At 39.1% G+C, this 18,132-nt stretch overlaps 1 protein-coding gene across 1 annotated transcript; it reads left to right on the forward strand.

The window, feature by feature from the left end:
• Positions 1 to 968: 968 nt before the first annotated feature.
• LOC137268917 (alanine--glyoxylate aminotransferase-like) lies at positions 969 to 17,460 on the forward strand. The gene is made up of 12 exons (XM_067803524.1): positions 969 to 2,705; positions 5,469 to 5,547; positions 6,915 to 7,028; positions 7,619 to 7,683; positions 8,045 to 8,145; positions 8,981 to 9,051; positions 10,203 to 10,287; positions 10,591 to 10,686; positions 11,235 to 11,304; positions 13,865 to 13,960; positions 14,884 to 14,966; positions 15,428 to 17,460. Exons 1-12 carry the CDS (start codon positions 2,448 to 2,450, stop codon positions 15,570 to 15,572), a joined length of 1,263 nt encoding a protein of 420 aa, XP_067659625.1. The 5' UTR covers positions 969 to 2,447; the 3' UTR covers positions 15,573 to 17,460.
• The last annotated feature ends 672 nt before the right edge of the window (positions 17,461 to 18,132 follow it).

Genomic DNA, 18,132 nt, shown 5'->3' on the forward strand with positions numbered 1-18,132 from the left:
GACGTGGCATGAAACATGGCTACTACCATCTAGGGCAGTTGTAACACTGAGTTAGTTACAGTTGCTCCATGCACTTTTCTACGGTAGCCTGTTAGGGCCAGGTCAAATTTCCAGTTAGTAGAGATATGAACAAAATTGACCTGGCCCTAACAGGCTTCCGTACTTTACCCATGTGTTACGATAATGAAGCAAATTATGCTGGAGGTTTGATGTTAGTTCTTTACTAGTTTCATCCTAGTAAAACGTTTTCAGTGTTATGTTGACAGTATTGGCCCACTGATGAAGGTTCTTGCTGTACTTCTTTGTACTACGTTTTGGGCACACAGCTACAAGAATTTTAAACCAAAAATCATTTAAAATGTCGATGGTGATATAGGTTTAATGTCAATCCATTTCCATCTCAATTGATCAAGTAACACCTGTCCACATTTTATTATCGTTTTATTTCGAATATAAACAGATTGTTACATTTGAAACTTCTTTGATACAACTGCGCCGAGCCATGGGTCAAATGTAAATTAATACTTGCAGTGTCAGTATTTGATTCGTAAGAACTTTGTGACGATATGCTAGTGAAATTTAAACGACACTGAGGTTTATAGCCAAGATGCCAAAGTACTAGTTAGTACATAGTCCTAGGCCAAATGCTAGAAAAGTCCCTATCTTTTAGGATCTCTCAGCAGCAGTAAACGTGTTATTCAGTAATTGGTATGACACCTCCCACCCTCCAAAAATCCTTGTTGATGTGGAACTAGCAACAGGAGGTATCAGGTTACTAAAAACTAGCTGGGTTCAGTCCACTGTTGAAACAGTGTCCACATGTTCATAAACAAACTGCTTGAGAATGATCACATTGTCTAATGTGTGGTGACAAGCACTGGTGTTCAGCATGGTCAAGATATGCAGTATGGGTGATAAGGCTGGGTGTATCATATTACCTGATTTTCATGATATCTCTACATTTGGAGTATACAGCGATTATCTTTGTGAGCGGTTACTATTGCTTCTGGTCTCCCCTTCCCAACTTGGATCCCAACTGTCCCAAATCAGGAACGAGACCTAGGTCTTCAGCTTGGCGAAGCGAAGGTTTGGAGCACTGGGCTACCCCTCTGCCCATTAATATACAATAAAAGCTGTCTGCGGAAACAGAGAAAGATAAGTACAATGTTTACAGAATCTCTGTGTCAATGTAGGACAAGGTAGATTATAAACGTGGCCTAGAAACATAGGTCTATACGCAGGCACAGAGAGGGTATGCTGGCTTCATCTAAGGATCTTAACAGGTGGGGGACCTGGAGTCGACCTTGGAGTTGACACAAGCCTCATCGGGCCTAATCACTTAATGTTAGCGAAATCTTGGCCAAGGTTAAGTTTTCGTACGGTGTCTCATGAGAAAAGCATCCCCGCTATGAAATGGCCACGCGCATTACCTCGCCAGTAGTGAGGGAGATAGTGTGTCTCTGAATATATATACTGTTGATGATTAACAAACTAACCCATATGAACTGAAAAGCAGCCCCGGGAAGATCAGAGATTAAAAAACCGAGGAAGTCTAGACTTGATTTAGCATTGCTAAGAAGGTTCGGCAGTAGGAAAAATAGTGTGGTTCGTTTTAATAAAAACAAACACACACACACACACAAAAGAAAAAAAAGAAAAAAGACAATCAAAAGCCCTGGACAATGCTTACTATGAGCATTCTTAACTTGGATGTTTTTTCTTTTTTCAGTTTTCTTTGAGGTGAAGACATACTCCTGGAGACACGTTGTCAACAAAATAACACTAAACACTTCATTATGCGTTTAAGACAAAGACACTTAAATATGATCGACACCCGAAAAGTTTGATCGTTACAGACACAAGTTTTTTCATCTCTGTCATAAATGTCAACACCTGAGTTCTTCATTCTTATTAAAATGTAACGGCTAACCGTTACGATCATGGGATAGAGGTGATCTTCAGCATCCGATGTTAGTCATAAGAGAAGAAAGGGGTCATGGTCACTGTCTTGGTTGATGCTTGTCATGGTATCCCATTTGAGTAGATCGATGCTCATGATTCAGTCACAGGATTGTCTGACCCTGACTTGATTACTTTCTGACCTAGCTGGAATGTGACTCGGTGTTGCATGAAACAGTAAACAAACGTTAATATATTTATCACGAAAACTAATTCTATTATAACAAAGAACATTGGTTTACTGGAACTCGTATCGAATTAAGTTTCAGTGGGCTTGACGAGCAAGGTGGGTGGGTGACTTTCAATATACCATCAAGCGCACGTTACTATGTTACATCACCAAACTAACTTGCTGTCACCTTCGCTCGCGCAGATTTTCACATTTAAACATAATAAGCACATGTTCCACTACGACTCCTGAAGGGAATTTCACAGGAAACACTTTCTGGGTTCACCGTGATGAACAAACGCTGAGACCAGTCGTTGAGATGGCACGCCGCATAATATCGACCAGCTTAAGACTGATTGAAGCGCAGAGTTTACTTAGAATCACTGCGGACAGTCAGGCATATATGAGATCAGCTGCAGCAATGGCGACACTAGCTCCACCTCCGGAATCTTTACTTCGACCCATGAATTTCCCCTTCAAGACCTTGATGGGTCCGGGCCCTTCCAACTGCCCCCATCGAGTACTTGCGGCAAATGCTTTGCCAATGCTTGGCCATCTGCATCCGGAATTCACGGAGGTAATTCACTTGTCACGTGTTGTCAACCTCCCCCATATGTTTACAATCGCGTATTGTTTTGCGATTGTGTTGCGATGTTTTGTGAATGGGATTGACGAAAAAATTGTGCACTTCACGTGCCGAGCGCGTGAAGCGCAGCTGTTATCGCACACAAGCATGTAGGAGTAATATCAGAGACGTGATGTATGTCATAAGAAACACGTGCCCTGCCATTAATTTTTACATTGTTTTTAAATTCTGTGGAAAATAAGACAAGTACCTCAACATTCGTTACAGTATACCGGCCCGAATAGTATTTGACCTATGAGGCCAGCGCTATCGTTCTTGTATCACAGCAGCAAAGGAACGAAACAATATTATATATAATCAGATTGAAAAAAATGCAACAAGATAGACAAAATACGTGAACAGATAGAAGAAAACCAATTCAACAAAAACATTCCTCTCAGATATGTCATGTACATTTATAAGATAGGAGAATATCAGGTGCTTGTATTACTGAAATTTGAAATAATACATCCTACAGGTCCAACCCTTGTTTCCTGATAACAATCTACATGTAAATAAATATTATGTTATGAATATATTGTTTACTTTTTTATATGAAGATAGCCATGAGTGAACAAGTGTTGGACAGAGGACACATTATATTCAACAATGCAAGCCCTTGTGCAATATTCATAGTCAAAAGTAGGTCAGTGAACTGATGAGTGTGATCATTTCAGACAATCAGTAGCTTAAACACTAGACTAACATCATATTTTCTAAGTTGGAGTATAATATCTTTACATGTTTGTTAATTTTACTCAGTTGAATCGGAGTATACAGATGAAAGTAGCAAGTTTAATTCACAAGTTTAAGTTATATTTTCGGGTGGAGGGATCTCGTAGACTCTCGAAGGGTGTTAAGCCCAATGTTATGAAGTAATGTTGTTAGTGCCAACCATGAACTTGTTGGACATAATGAGTGTTCCTCTTTTTGCCATGTGTGCTTTCATTCATCTGGGTAGAATAGACCCTATTGCAACCCATGCTTGCCATAAAAGGTGACTATTCTTGTTGTAAGAGATGACTAACAGGATCGGGTGGTCAGGCTCGCTGACATGGTGGAAACATTTCCCATTTGTGCAGATCAATGCTCATGCTGTTGATCACTGGATTGTCTGGACACAGTTACAGACTGCCGCCATATATCTGGAATATTGCTGAGTGCGTCGTAAAACTAAACTCACTCTCTCATCTGTCATTCCCGTTCTGGGTCATAACTTGAACTGTCAAATATTATCGAAGACTTTTCATTCATATTAAGCACATACTGAACTGGTGCATTTAAATCTTTGTTAAATTCAGGAAACATGAAAATTACACAACCATAGCCTAAAACAATAATATCAAGGAAAACACAAAACTGTAACAGGACAATCAGAAACGGTGCAAGCAGTGTATTGGTGTTCAACTGTCTGTTCACTATCATAACAGGACACTTTTCAAAACCATACCATGTATTGGCACTGATACACATAAGGCTGTATCAATAATTCTATAGGCAGTCATGCTTGTTTTGTTATACAGTGTAATGGTGATATCAAGTATTAGGCAGTGATGTTTATGTTGTTATACAATGTAATGGTTGACAGAGGAATCATTGTGTATCTCTTTTGTTATACACTGTTCTGTCATCTGTGAAGTAATAACAGCATTATTACATCGCCCACCCATCATTATAGACACATTCATTTTTCATGTCTGTTTAGTAAATCTGGCAATGAAATGTGGTAGTTTTGTGTCATTACTTAAGCTGTGTTAGAATGTTGCCATCTGGAGATTGAATAAAGACCTGGTATAAATTTAGTAGAGACTACAGAGTTGCACCCCTTTGGTGTCCAAGTGGCTCATTATTGTGTATTTGAATCCCAGAGTTCTTGTTATGTTTCTTGGTTTGTGAGCTCCACTGGCATCCATGTGTTTCACCTGAGTGGTATTACTGGTAAAACTCTGTACAACTACATCACTTTGTGCTTTCACCTCAGACAAGCTCTGATATATACTTAGTACTGTTCAAAGTGGTGTTATACCTTAATCACTCCTAACACAGCAGCTAGCAATACTCCATCCTCGATATCTCCAGGGTATACATTCCTATAAATCTCCACTATACCCTGGATGCATCTGTGGCCCTTGGCTGGCTTTTTATCCAATCGATTGTCTACATTGGTATGTTGAGCGTACCAGTCACAACCTACTTTCACTTCTATAATTACTTGAATGATTAAACTTAGCAACACAAATGATGCAAAAGTACAGTAAAAGAGGTAGAAGGACCTGACAATTTGATTTCCCCCCAAATTTCTGAGTTGAACTGCAAACAAACCCTCTTGACCACTATTGTTATTGACTTTGGCAAGCTCTTTGATTGGCTACTGTGAAAATGCCAACCCATCAAAGGGAGGTAATAAAATTATCAGGCTGAGCTGTGGATGTTTGTTGGGTATAGTGGAGATTTACTGGAATGTATACCCTGGAGATATCAAGGATATCAATACTCCTGCTAATGACAGCATCCTGTATACAACCATCCTTGATATCTCCAGGTGGTACGCTCCAAAAACTCTCTACTATACCCTGTAGTGGAGAGTTATCGGACCATATAGCCTTGACATATGGTATTTAAGTGATTCTAGAACATTGTCTTATCTGCCGAGTTACCTGAGTATATAATTAGTTGTCAACTACAGGGTAAATTCTACTGATTCTGCTTTCACAGATCATGGATGAAGTAAAGGCAGGAATCCAGTATGCCTTTCAGACGAAAAACAACTGGACATTTGCAATTTCAGGGACAGGTATGGGAATACAACTCTTCACAATCTCTGTGACAACATGAATGTGATACAGTTCCTGCATTGTTTGCAACTAAGACAAGGCTTGATTTAAGAGTTGATAACCTTCTTGCACCTGGTGCAACCTAAGATTATAAACCTCGTTCCACCAGCCTAATTCCTGTAGCACTGATCGTATTGCAATATGTAATGAAAGAAATATGCTGTCAAATTATTTTGATATTTTATTCAGAAGTTAACCCACTAAACAATTTACTTGCACCTGGTGCAAGTTCGTTTAATAATTAGCTTGCACTTAGTAATATTGGGTTGCCTCTGTGCAAGTAACAAAGTAGTAATCAAGGTCTGTAAGACTGTTCTGCCATTGATCAAGTGAATGTTGAATCAGTTACTATTAAAAAGTATAAAACAGTGTTCTAGGATCCTTGTATTCTGGTGCCAATGGGCAGGATAAATCATAATGTTATGTTTGATAAGTTCATTTTCATGTTTTTTTTGTTTTTTTTTCCAAAATAGATGACATATATTGCATTGACATGACCAGGCCTAATTCACAGAAAGAATATTGTTGATATTCAAAATTACACAGGATGTAATAAATTTCAATGACAAGAAAAAGACAAAATTAATGCTGCTTGTTTTAAAGAAATAAAAGAGAAATAGATATGTCAGTTCAGCAGCTATTCAGCAATACACAATCATAGATACAACATTCAACAACACGTTATTCAGCAATACACAATGGTAGATACAACATTCAACAACATGTTATTCAGCAATACACAATGGTAGATACAACATTGAACAACATGTTATTCAGCAATACACAATGGTAGATACAACATTCAACAACACATTCAGCAATATACAATGGTAGATAAACATTCAACAACACGTTATTCAGCAATACACAATGGTAGATATAACATTCAACAACACATTATGCAGCAATATACAATGGTAGATAAACATTCAACAACACATTCAGCAATATACAATGGTAGATAAACATTCAACAACACGTTATTCAGCAATACACAATGGTAGATATAACATTCAACAACACATTATGCAGCAATATACAATGGTAGATAAACATTCAACAACACATTATTCAGCAATATACAGTGGTAGATAAACATTCAACAACACTTTATTCAGCAATACACAATGGTAGATACAACATTCAACAACACATTATTCAGGAGGATGAGATAGTAAACGCATCAAATATACAATAATAGTATAATGTTGTTACACCAGCTGTGTAAAGTAGTTCATAAATAAGTTATAACTAGTGACACTGCATGTTAAGTCTGTTCCATGTGTCCCTGTACCAATGAGGATGGAAACCTGATCTATGTTGTCAGGCCATGCTGCAATGGAGGCCATGGTTGTCAACTTGCTGGAACAAGGTGAAACTGCGCTTGTATGCGAGAATGGGATATGGGGACTGAGGTTTGCTGAAATGGTTGAAAGAAACGGTAAGGACCCACATCATTTTTTGTGTAATATTTCAGCCAAATCAGACCGCCACCATATAGCTAGAATATTCCTACGTCTGGTGTAAAACTGAACTCACTCACTCAGTTTACATGGATACCAGACTGACACACTTTTGCGGATTCCAGCCTGTCCAATCCTTGCCCAGCACAAGGCAGGGTAGCATGATATTATGATATTATGATATTATGACATTATGATATTATGATATTATGATATGCATGTTATTCCCAGCATGAGTCCCACACACTATCGGGGCGGTGGGGTTGTCTGGCGATTAAAACGTTTGCTCGTAACACTAAAGATCCAGGTTCAATTCCCACATGGGTACAATGTGCGAAGCCTGTTTCTGGTGTCCCCTGCTGTGATATTGCTAGAATATTGCTAAAAGAAGTTTAAAACTATACTCACTTTCCCTCACACAATGGGTTAAACTTACTTTGTGTATTGCTACACAGTGTGTTGTGAAACTTGATGAGGCACTTTCTTGAATATGCGGAATGCTTAATTTTCTGACCTTGGAAGACATTAGTTGAATGTTTTCATCTCACTAAATGACTGTTCTCTGTAGGCTCAGTGGCAAAGAAACTTCTCCGACCAATGGGAGAGGTATTTACATTGAGTGAAATAGAGGAGGTAAGACTGAGTGTGATTTTTTTCTACTGTACGTTATATGTTGCTAATTTCACACTAAAATTATCAATTTGTGATGTGTGTGACTGTTTATGATAATATGGTAAATCCCTGCAAGACTAGAAACTGCCAATAACTACATTTTACAAATTAGGTCTTGTTCTTTTATTTTGTTAATCTGGATTATTCACTTAAAGCTATTTGATCATCATGTACATACACACAGATATACACAAACAAGTATGTGAGGGGCTGTCAAATGCAGTACATCCTCCAGGTCTGAGTAGAATGCATATTCATGGAGTCTCACAATAAAATGGGCACTTTTGTAACTTGTTATTACATATATTTCACTATATTTCAGGGTCTAAAGGCTAACAATCCAAGCATTTTGTTCATAACTCATGGTGAGTCATCAGGGTCCACAGCTCAACCCATGGAGGGACTCGGGGATCTCTGTCACAAGTAAGTTGTCTCCACAGCTCAGGAAATACTGTGTTGTTTATCTTTCCACTGTGCAAAATAAGAGAATAAGACAGTTGGCTGGAAATAACAGCATCAGGACCAAACCACGCAGTGATTGATGTCATGAACAACAATCCAAACTTATGGGGTACTCTGACTCTTGAGTATTGCTGGAATATTGTTAAAAAGAGCATTAAAGTAAACTCACCCACCCGTTGAGTCTGCTCCCCCGATTTATAACCGAATGGGTTTCCATGTCAAGTTTCATCAAAGTCATCTTGGTGGTAGGGTAGACTGTTGAAAGTGATCATTGATGATCCTGGTTTAATTCCCTTCATGGAAATAATGTGCCCTTGCCTGATTAGGCTAATGACCAGTCTCTGAAATGAGAACATTTTACTGAAAAAAGTTGTTAGTAAAACAAAAATAATCTAATGAAATGGAGCCCTGAGACTTTTTTCATTTGCTGAAGTGAAGAAAATGTAGACTTGTCACATTTTCTAGACTTGTGTAGGCATTCTTGGATATATTTGCTTCAGGGTCTGTACGACTATTTTCTGGTGTCCCTTGGCATTACTGAAATATTGTTAAATGCTCACTCACTCACTCACTCACTCACTCACTCACTCACTCACTCACTCACTCACTCACTCACTCACTCATAGTTTCCTACCATGTTCACCTGACTGCCAGTTGTTCAAGTGAAACATTGTTAAGAGTGATTAAATGCCATTTCTGTTACAAGCATCATTTTGCATTAACACAAGAATTATCCATTGCTTTTAACTTTACACAATGGGGAGTCAGTGTGATGTTAATGTTGGTGATGTTGCAGGTACAACTGTCTGTTGGTGGTGGACTCTGTCGCTGCCATGGGAGGAGTTCCAATCCTCATGGACCAGATGGGTGAGTGAATGAATGTGGAACAAAAGCCAGCAGAGTAACAGCTCGATGATTGAGTGAACGAGTGATTGTTGAACTGTACCTTGGTACAGGGTTGTGTGGTGCCCTTACTTAACTGTTAAAGCGAACATCTGGACATTCCGCCATAAGCAGTGTCATGTTTACAAGCAAGGTCACACATCATTGTGTTATTTCTTGTACAGTAAGTATGCAGTATGTGGTGCAGCATATAATGCCTCTCATTTTGCTTTTTGTTCTGCCAGTGCCTGTTAGTTTGAAATGTTTATTTTTTAAAATTGAAGTGGTCCTCTCTGTTAATGTTCTCTCTGTCAGTGTTCTCTCTGTCAAAGTTTATGTAAGTGTACTTACTCGCATTAGAAATGCAATTTTTTTATCCCAACAGGATCCAAACTCTGAACAATAAATTGATACAAGTTTGGGGGATAAACTCAAGCCAGGTGGTGTTATCAATAATTATTGTTGCATTTTGGAAGGCCTGAGTAAAAACCTTTCAATAGATGGAATCACCAAAAGGCACCATACCAGTGAACATATTGAACAATTGAACATGCACAAATTGTCACCACCATTTGTGGGTATAAGACTGCATAAAAGTTGGGTCTATCACTCCTTGTTCAACAATGCCATGTGTAACTCAAACTGAAAGATTATCAGTCTATTGGATGTTTGGAAGCTGGAGTGTTTGTCCAAAATGTTGCACATCATTTTGACGTAAATGTAACCACAATTTGCCATCTCTAGCAACGACATAATGCTACACAGACCATAGCTGACCTTCCTCGAAGCCGTTATCTAAGGGTCAGCACCCCTTGACAAGACTGGCACATTTCTGGTCAACACCAGTGAGACCCGTTCCTGTCAACCCCTTTACCTTTCAAAAACATAATAAAGTTATCCGTCTTGGCAGTGAATGAAATGCCTTCAATCAGTTTTTTGTCTGTCTGACCCTCTTTGTATTTAACATTGAAAATTGCGTGCATATTTTCTTTATACTTGACTTGCATATCTTTTCTGCATGAGTATTTGAAGGAGAGCGACAGATTTGTTTCCATTCCTTGTCCACATAATGGAATTATAGTTGTTACTGTTCTGTATGTTTACATTGTTTGTTCAATGAGGATTTTGATTTCCAGGAATTGATGCTTTGTATTCTGGCTCCCAGAAAGTGCTCAGTGCCCCACCTGGTGCAGCGCCTGTGTCATTCTCTGACAGAGCCAGGTTGGTAAAGAGTTGCCACAACACTGGTACCCACTGAACTGATGTGTTATACCCTCCTTAACAGAACCACTCAGAAGTTTTTAAGATTAGTAAAATTGTCTTAATCATCATTGCAGTTAATCTTAAACAATTATGAAAAATTAGAGTGTCCTTGTTCCAAGTACATAAATCCACCCTCCCTCGCTTACTCGGTCCACTGCTTTTGGTTTCAAGTTTCCACATATAGCAGACATGCTGGGATGTAAGGAAATCATATTCATTCGCTTGACTTTATACGCTTTTGACACAGGTGTCCTGTTTCAGAGAAAAGATACAGAACCGCAAGACGAAAGTGAGGTCATACTATTTTGATGCTAATGAGCTGTCTAACTACTGGGGATGTGATTCAGGACCAAGGAGGTGAGTGGACGGGATGTGTAGCTGTTGGTTTGCCAGTAGACAGGATAGGTAGCTGTTAGTTGGCTAGTAGTCAGGATGTGTTGGTGTTGGTTGGCCAGCAGTCAGGATGTGTAGTTGTTGGTTGGCCAGCAGACAGGATGTGTAGACATTGCTTATCCAGTAGATGATGGGTAGGTGTTGGTTGGCCAGCAGTCAGAATGTGTAGGTGTTGGTTGGCCAGTAGACAGGATGTGTACCTGTTGGTTTGCCAGTTGATGGGATGTGTGGCCGTTAGTCGTCAGTTGTTAGACCGCGTATCTGTTGGTTGGCCAGTAGCTGTTGGATCACATCAAGCAGTTTCATTGATAGTATTCTTTATGTCTAGAGCAACACTAAAGATTAAGCTGCTAGTTCTGATGAAGGTCAATAGTATGCTTCCGAGGGAGATGCTCGTCATGATGAAACTTGCGTTCGATTCTCCACAACCGTACAATGTGTGAAGCCCATTTCTTGTATTCCCCACCGTGATATTGTTTGAATATTGCTAAAACGTACACACTATGTTTCAGATATCATCATACTGGCCCTATCAGCAGCTTCTATGCTCTGAGGGAGGGACTTGCAAGACTGGCTGAAGAGGTAAGAATGCTGGGTACAGTACTTAGGAAGATAAATAACACTTTAACATTCCTTAAGTATGTTAAAATTAAGAGTACTGATTCATAATAGTTTGGAGTTCCAGATCTTTCCTCACTCTTGAGTATTCTATTAATTTATTTCTGCTATCAGTTCATGTACACAGTTTATTTAAGGAGTGTCCCAGTCCACCCAGCTGTGAATTGGGTACCTCGTTACTAGTCGTTAGGATGAGAGAGGAACAATAAACTTGGTGCGTCTGGTGGCAGCAAGAGTTGTATAGTCCCCAGGGAGCTGAGATAGATAATACGATGTAGAGGGTTTATTTAAGGAAGTGTGTTGGGTTTATAACAGATTGCTCATTACACTAAGGCCAGGGTTAGTTTGCCCAGAATGCTACAATGCATGAAGCCTATTGTAAGTCATGTGTAGTAGGATTGTTCAAATATGGCTGAAAGCAGCATTAAACCACTTCCCCAGCCTACTTTCCATTTTTATCCCCCCGGCATGTAATGCGGGGGGATATAGTCAACGTCTCGTCGGTCTGTCCATTGTCTGTCCTCCCTTGTTCGTTCATCATTTTGTTTCCAGAGCATAACTGGAACCAGAGCATAAACCATTCAGTATTTTTAGACCAATCTTGATAGATATAATAATCTCCACTTATAGTTGTGCCATTTGCTATTTACACAGTTTTGGCATTTTTATTTTTTTGTTTTTCCATGGAACATTTTGGTGTTAGCCTAATGGTGGGGTGGGCTTCGTGTCCAGAGCACAACTCAAAAAACGTTCAATATTTTTCTGCAAAACTTGGTAGATATGTGTTGAAGACTCCAAAGTGATGCCTTTTGCTATTTACAGGTTATTGTGATTTATTATTTTCTCGGTTTCCATGGAAATATTTCGGACTTAGTCTCAAAATGGAGGGATGAGCTTCGTATCCGGAGCAGAACTCAAAAACCGTTCAATATTTTTCTGCAAAACTTATTACATACATCAGTCAGACGTAAAGTGGTGCCTTTTGGTACTTACAGGTTTTTATGATATATTACTTTCTTGGTTTCCATGGAAACGTTTCAGACTTAGTGTCAAATTGGAGAGATGGGCTTCTTTTCCCGAGCAGAACTCAAAATCCTTTCAATATTTTTCTGCAATACTTGTTAGATATATCGGTCAGAACCTAAAGTGGTGCATTTTGCTAGTTACAGGGTTTTTTGATTTCCTAGTTTCTTGGGTTGCATGGAAATAATTCAGACTTTGTCTCAGAAGTGAGAGGTGTGTTTCGTTTCCGGAGCAGAACTCAAGAACTTCTTAATATCTGTCAGTGTAACTTGGTAGATATGTGTGGCAGGTGCCTTTTGGTATTTACAGTTTTTTTGTGATATATTATTTCACAACTCTAAAACCATTTCATATCTTTCAAAAGATCTTGGCAGATATATGAGACAGATATTGAAATGGTGACTTTTTCTGATTACAGATATATGGCATTTATATTTACCATGGAAACAATTCAGACATGGTCTGAAAACAGTCTAAGTAAACTTATCCTCAATACTTTTCGTTACACTCCACCACCGAGTCTAACAAAACCTTATGGGAGGTAGCGTCAGGTAACCTTTGAGATTGACCAACCAGAGCACAGCTTACCAAATCACGAAAGTGCACATTCGCACATACCTTTGGAACTTTTTATATCGAAAAGGTTCGTACCCGAATGATTCCGAATGCTATTTAGCGTATGCTCGCTTCTGGGTGATGCATATGGCGTACGTACAACCATGACAATGGTGAGTAAACAGTCGCTGAAAATAGTGTTTTGGGCAGTATTCAAGGATGTCATCTTGCGGAAATATTTGCTAATGGTAACCATGTCAACAGAAACCCCAAAGCGTATATACTGCAGGTCAAATAACTGTGTTATAGGCGGATTTTTGTTTGTGAAGAGGTCTGTGTCAGTGACGTGAATATTTTGAAAGTCCCTCCGATCCCTAAATAGTAGCCATTGTCTGATTGGTTAAATCTATTTAACCGTCTCGCGTTTGATTGGACGGCCGTTTGTCGCTCAAAGGTTGCCTGATGCGACCTTCTATTAGATTTTGTTAGACTCAGTGGTGGAGTGTAACGAAATACACTGAGACTAAGTTTACTTAGACTGGATCTGAAAGCACAATAAGTAAACATCAAATGATTTGCCCTTTCAAATATGTGGGGGCCGTTGGGGATTTGTCATCTTCTGATGACTCTTGATAATAGGAGTTACTGGTCAGCATGTCTAGCATTGATAACAAGTCCTGTGAACTGTGGCACCAGATTTTGGGGTAGCTATGATAAATGCCATAAATCATATCATAGGTCTCTTGTTTTACAAGTTTAGCTGAGCAATAATGACAACAGAGTACAGTGGAAGCTGTCGAAACCAGCATCTGTCCAATGCGGCAAGTTGTTAACACTGCCATAAAATCTCTGTCACGTCCTTAACTTGTTCATTTATCATCAGCTTTACAGTCTGGCATGTTGCCTTAATTGAATTGTTTCTTCAGTATTATAAACTGTATGGCAGGGTCTGGAGTCAAGCTGGGCACGACATAAGCAGTGTGCAGAGATGCTGCACGATGGTGTGGAGAAGCTGGGCCTGCAGCTGTTGGTGAAGGACAAGGTGAGAACCTCAAACAGAGACTGGCTCCTCCTGTCAGTGTCAAATTGATTGATAGTGACCAGTAGATATTGTTGTGAGACAGCATAAAACTGTTGGGGTTGGGTTTGCCTAGTGCTTAAGGTGTTTGCTTGCCAGGCAGTGTAAGTAAACTTAGTCTCAGTACTGTTCGTTACACTTCACTACTGAAGAAACAAATAGTACTGAGACTAAGTTTACTTAGGCTGGCCTGCCAAGCTGAAGACCTGGGTTCGATTTCCCACATCTGCACATTGCGTCAAGCCCATTTGTGGTGTCAAATCCAAACAATTGGATTTATGTCTAAATCACCAGCAACTCATGTGACTGTTACCTGGGGATTACCTCAGTTAAGTTAGGGACCATTTTTAATTTATGGTGAGGGGTGGGGTATTGATGACTGTTATGGAACAACATGTACAATGTTAGTAACACCTCAAATATTTTTGTACAAAGTAAGTGACCCTTTGGCATGTCATGAACAAGATCAGTGAGCCCTCCCTTCCCACATATAGCTTTAAGTATATTGAAAGGTACCCATTGTACTGAAGTTATCCAGTTTACCTAGGCTACTCAGGTTACCCAGTTTACTTGAGTTATCAAGTTACCCAGTTTATTTAAGTTATCAAGTTACCCAAGTTATCCACGTTACACAAGTAACCAAGTCACCTATGTTAACCTGTCAGATATTACACTATCTTATTTAAGTATGTATATATTGAAAATATGTTTTAGCATAAAGTCATGATGCAGTGAGACTGTGTGCTACTCTGTTTTAAGCTAGCTAAATGTACTGAACCAGGTGGAAAGCTGGTTTTGTCTGGCATGAACAGGTTTTCAAGTCAACACATTCCTGGTGCAAATTATATCAGGGTTTGAACATTGATGTGTGTATTTTTTTGCTGTAGAATGTCCGTAACCCATGTGTGAATGCCATCTTGGTTCCTGATGGAGTCAATTGGAAAGATGTGGCAGACTACGCAATGAAGAAGTGAGTATTGTGTGTAGCTGCAGGGATCTGACACAAGAACTGGTTGCCAACTGATGCCGACGACAAGGCATCATTGTACCTCGTTTGTATGGACTGTTGCTCATAATATCAACCATTAGTTTATCTGTTTCAGACTGGAATGATACGTACACTAATAATAAGTTACTTCATTCAATAATGTTTGAAAGAAACAGTTAAATAGGTTCGGTATCATTTAATATGCTTACTCATGGTTGATAAACCATTCTGTTCTTCAAATTATGACTGAAATCTTGTTCCGGGGTTAATGAGCAAGGTTTTATATTGATATTGATATTACATTCTTCAAAGCATGAGTGAGGGAGCCTGGTTTGATGTCACTTGGGACAGGTGTCGATCCTGAAGGGGGTAGCACATCTTTCTCTCCCATCTTTCTGTTGCTGCTAATGTACACAAACCATGCCTCATATCCTGTATTTCAGTTACCGAGTAGAGATCTCCGGGGGTCTTGGCAGCCTGGCAGGGAAGGTGTGGCGAGTTGGTGTGATGGGGTACAACTGTACCCCCGACAATGTACGTCTTGTCCTACGTGCCCTGGAGGAGGCACTGAAACAATGCAGGAAATAACCCAAGGTCACAACCCATGGTCACAGCTAGTGCAGATGGACCACAGAGAAACAGAAACAAATATTTAGGGGGGTTGCTCTTTCCTGATTTCATGTTACTGCATTTAGTACTTTAACCTTATCCTACAGTTTACCATGCAATATTGGCTAGGACAGTCCTGTATATCAATTCATGTAAGAGATGTCACGAAAGAATGTTGTGCTGTGTAGTTTTGCTGAAATGAACACTGTGTTTTTCTGCAGAAATGACTACTGTGGTTTTCTGCAGAAATGACTACTGTGGTTTTCTAGTAAAATATAGTAAATCATAGCACTGCTGCCTTAAACCTTAGAGAGATTACTGTTGTTCTCTGTTTGACAATAGCCCCTTCAGTTCAGATTAAGACAGGTATGGAATGACATAAACCTCAAACACAACTAATTCTAAGATGGGGAAGTGAGAACAAGGGATTAAGATTGTACATGTAAGCTTGATCAAGTCAGTACAGGTGCACTCAGGAATGTGCTCTCTTGGTAAACAGACACTGGTACTGTGTTCCAGTAAAGTCAGATGTGTTAATGTCCTTCATGAAATCATAATTTTTTATGTGTATCATACATTATTTGCATTGTATCCTGTTCTTTTTGAAAACTTGTATCAGATTTTTTTGGAAAGCTTTTAGTTAAGGGAGACAACTCTAGTCAATATATTGTGGTAGGTGTGAAAACCATTGTCAAAAACATGCAAATGTAATGATGACGTGATCTTTTTGTTAATAAACTATAATAAACTTTATTTCTTTCTATCTGTACCAGATTGAATTTAATGTGTTATGTGAAATGTCTGTGAAACTATATTCATAATTGTGAAAATTCAGTTGTTAAATAACTATGTTTATCAAGTCTGATGTTTAACAGAAATCAAACTAAGTTAAATGTCTTCTGTTCAATCTCCTCCAGTTCTTGGTGCTTGCTAAGGGTTTTGCTGCAACTCCGATTTTGTTGTGTACAAAATTGACAGACTAAGTTTTGTCCAGCCATTGATTACGAACACCCAACAATGCTAAGCCATGTGACTTTGTAAGTCATTAAATTTTTGTTTCCATCAGCTTTATCGACCACCCATTGAATGTAACATGATGTAACCAATCAATATGAAATAAGAGCCTAATCCATAAATACCAGCAAACTGCTCAGTGAAAACAGTAACCTAACCAGCCTGTGATGTGTGGAACTGCTCAATAGTCAGATATTTGAAAAGAGATTTCTTTTTGTTTGCAGTTGTTATGGCTTTGGTAACATATCTTGCTCAAATTTATGTTTGGCATCTGACTTGGCTATTTTCTTCTGGACTGTTTACCTTTCAAAGCAGACTGCGCATGAAGAGCGTCATACAGTGGGTCGGGGCAGGTTGTGCATCGGGCATGTTTTTGAAGCCTCGATCTGACTTGTCCAGTAGTGGTATCAATTTAGACCAAACCAAAAACAAAATACTTATTTTTGGCTACCTGATTCTGGAGCCTATTGTCTGGGTGATGGATATGTAAATTATGACATTTTCTTTCACATACTCTGTACCGACATGGATACAAGTACAAAACCCCATTCCAGGTGTCATCTCTGTAAAATGGCCAGAACATTAATTAATGGCATAATTTACTCCCTCTCACACCATTCATTCTTTTGTTGCCAATCAACTGATGCTCATCTGCTTTAACCTGGAGTAAATAATGTGTGGTTGTTAACTGCTAGTATGAGGTGTCATATCTATACAGTTATACTATGGGTAATATTTGGAATCTGTTGTGCAGGTACTTTATGTCTGTATTTAGATGTTGTTGATTAATATGATTTATTATATGAACTATGTTGAATATAATTTATTTTTACAATAAAGGGTAATTATCATAGAGTGGTAGTTGTTGTATTTGCCTGTAAAGTTTCTTTGTTGAAAATACAAAATGTATCATTCAGTCAATATTTACCCCAACAGGAATGAAGTTACATTCCTGGATATTCGTTCTCTGTTATGGCCGCTTTGAAGGCATATTTACCAGTGATCATATGTGCATTCTGACACCCCAGGTCTTATAGGTATGATACAACACCCTAGCACCAGGTATCTACAAGACTGCATTTGTGTTCATGTGAAAAGAGAATGTGACCATGGCACATACACAGAGGGTCAGACAAAATGACAGTCACCCATACAAATTGGTGGGCTGTTTTTTAAACGTGTACTCAGCAATGTTAATGTCTGTTAATAATCGAGTCTGGAACAGACAATACAGTGATCAACAGCATGAGCATCCCTCTACGCAGTTGTGAGCTTGACTAGCCGATTCCATTAATGAGAAGCATGGGTTACTAAATGATCAGTTCTATTTGACCAGTGAAGGTCACGGGGTAGAATAGGCCTTCAGCAACCCATGCTTGTCATAGAAGGCAACTATGCTTGTCGTAAGAGGGGACTAATGGGATCGGGTGGTCATGCTCCTGACTTGGTTGACACGTCATCGGTTCCCACTGTCGTTCCTCAACATTGCTTATAAGAACACTACAGTGTGTACCTCATTGGACTG

Source organism: Haliotis asinina, chromosome 16 (genome assembly GCF_037392515.1).
Source record: "Haliotis asinina isolate JCU_RB_2024 chromosome 16, JCU_Hal_asi_v2, whole genome shotgun sequence".
In the NCBI taxonomy this organism is placed as follows: domain Eukaryota; kingdom Metazoa; phylum Mollusca; class Gastropoda; order Lepetellida; family Haliotidae; genus Haliotis; species Haliotis asinina.

Bases quoted from the DNA above. Each gene is read 5' to 3' on its own strand.
- LOC137268917 (XM_067803524.1), top strand. From the start codon at position 2,448: ATGGCACGCCGCATAATATCGACCAGCTTAAGACTGATTGAAGCGCAG. The intron at 8,146-8,980 runs GTAAGTTGTCTC...GTGATGTTGCAG, and splicing joins CTCGGGGATCTCTGTCACAA to GTACAACTGTCTGTTGGTGG. The intron at 14,967-15,427 runs GTGAGTATTGTG...CCTGTATTTCAG, and splicing joins GCAGACTACGCAATGAAGAA to TTACCGAGTAGAGATCTCCG.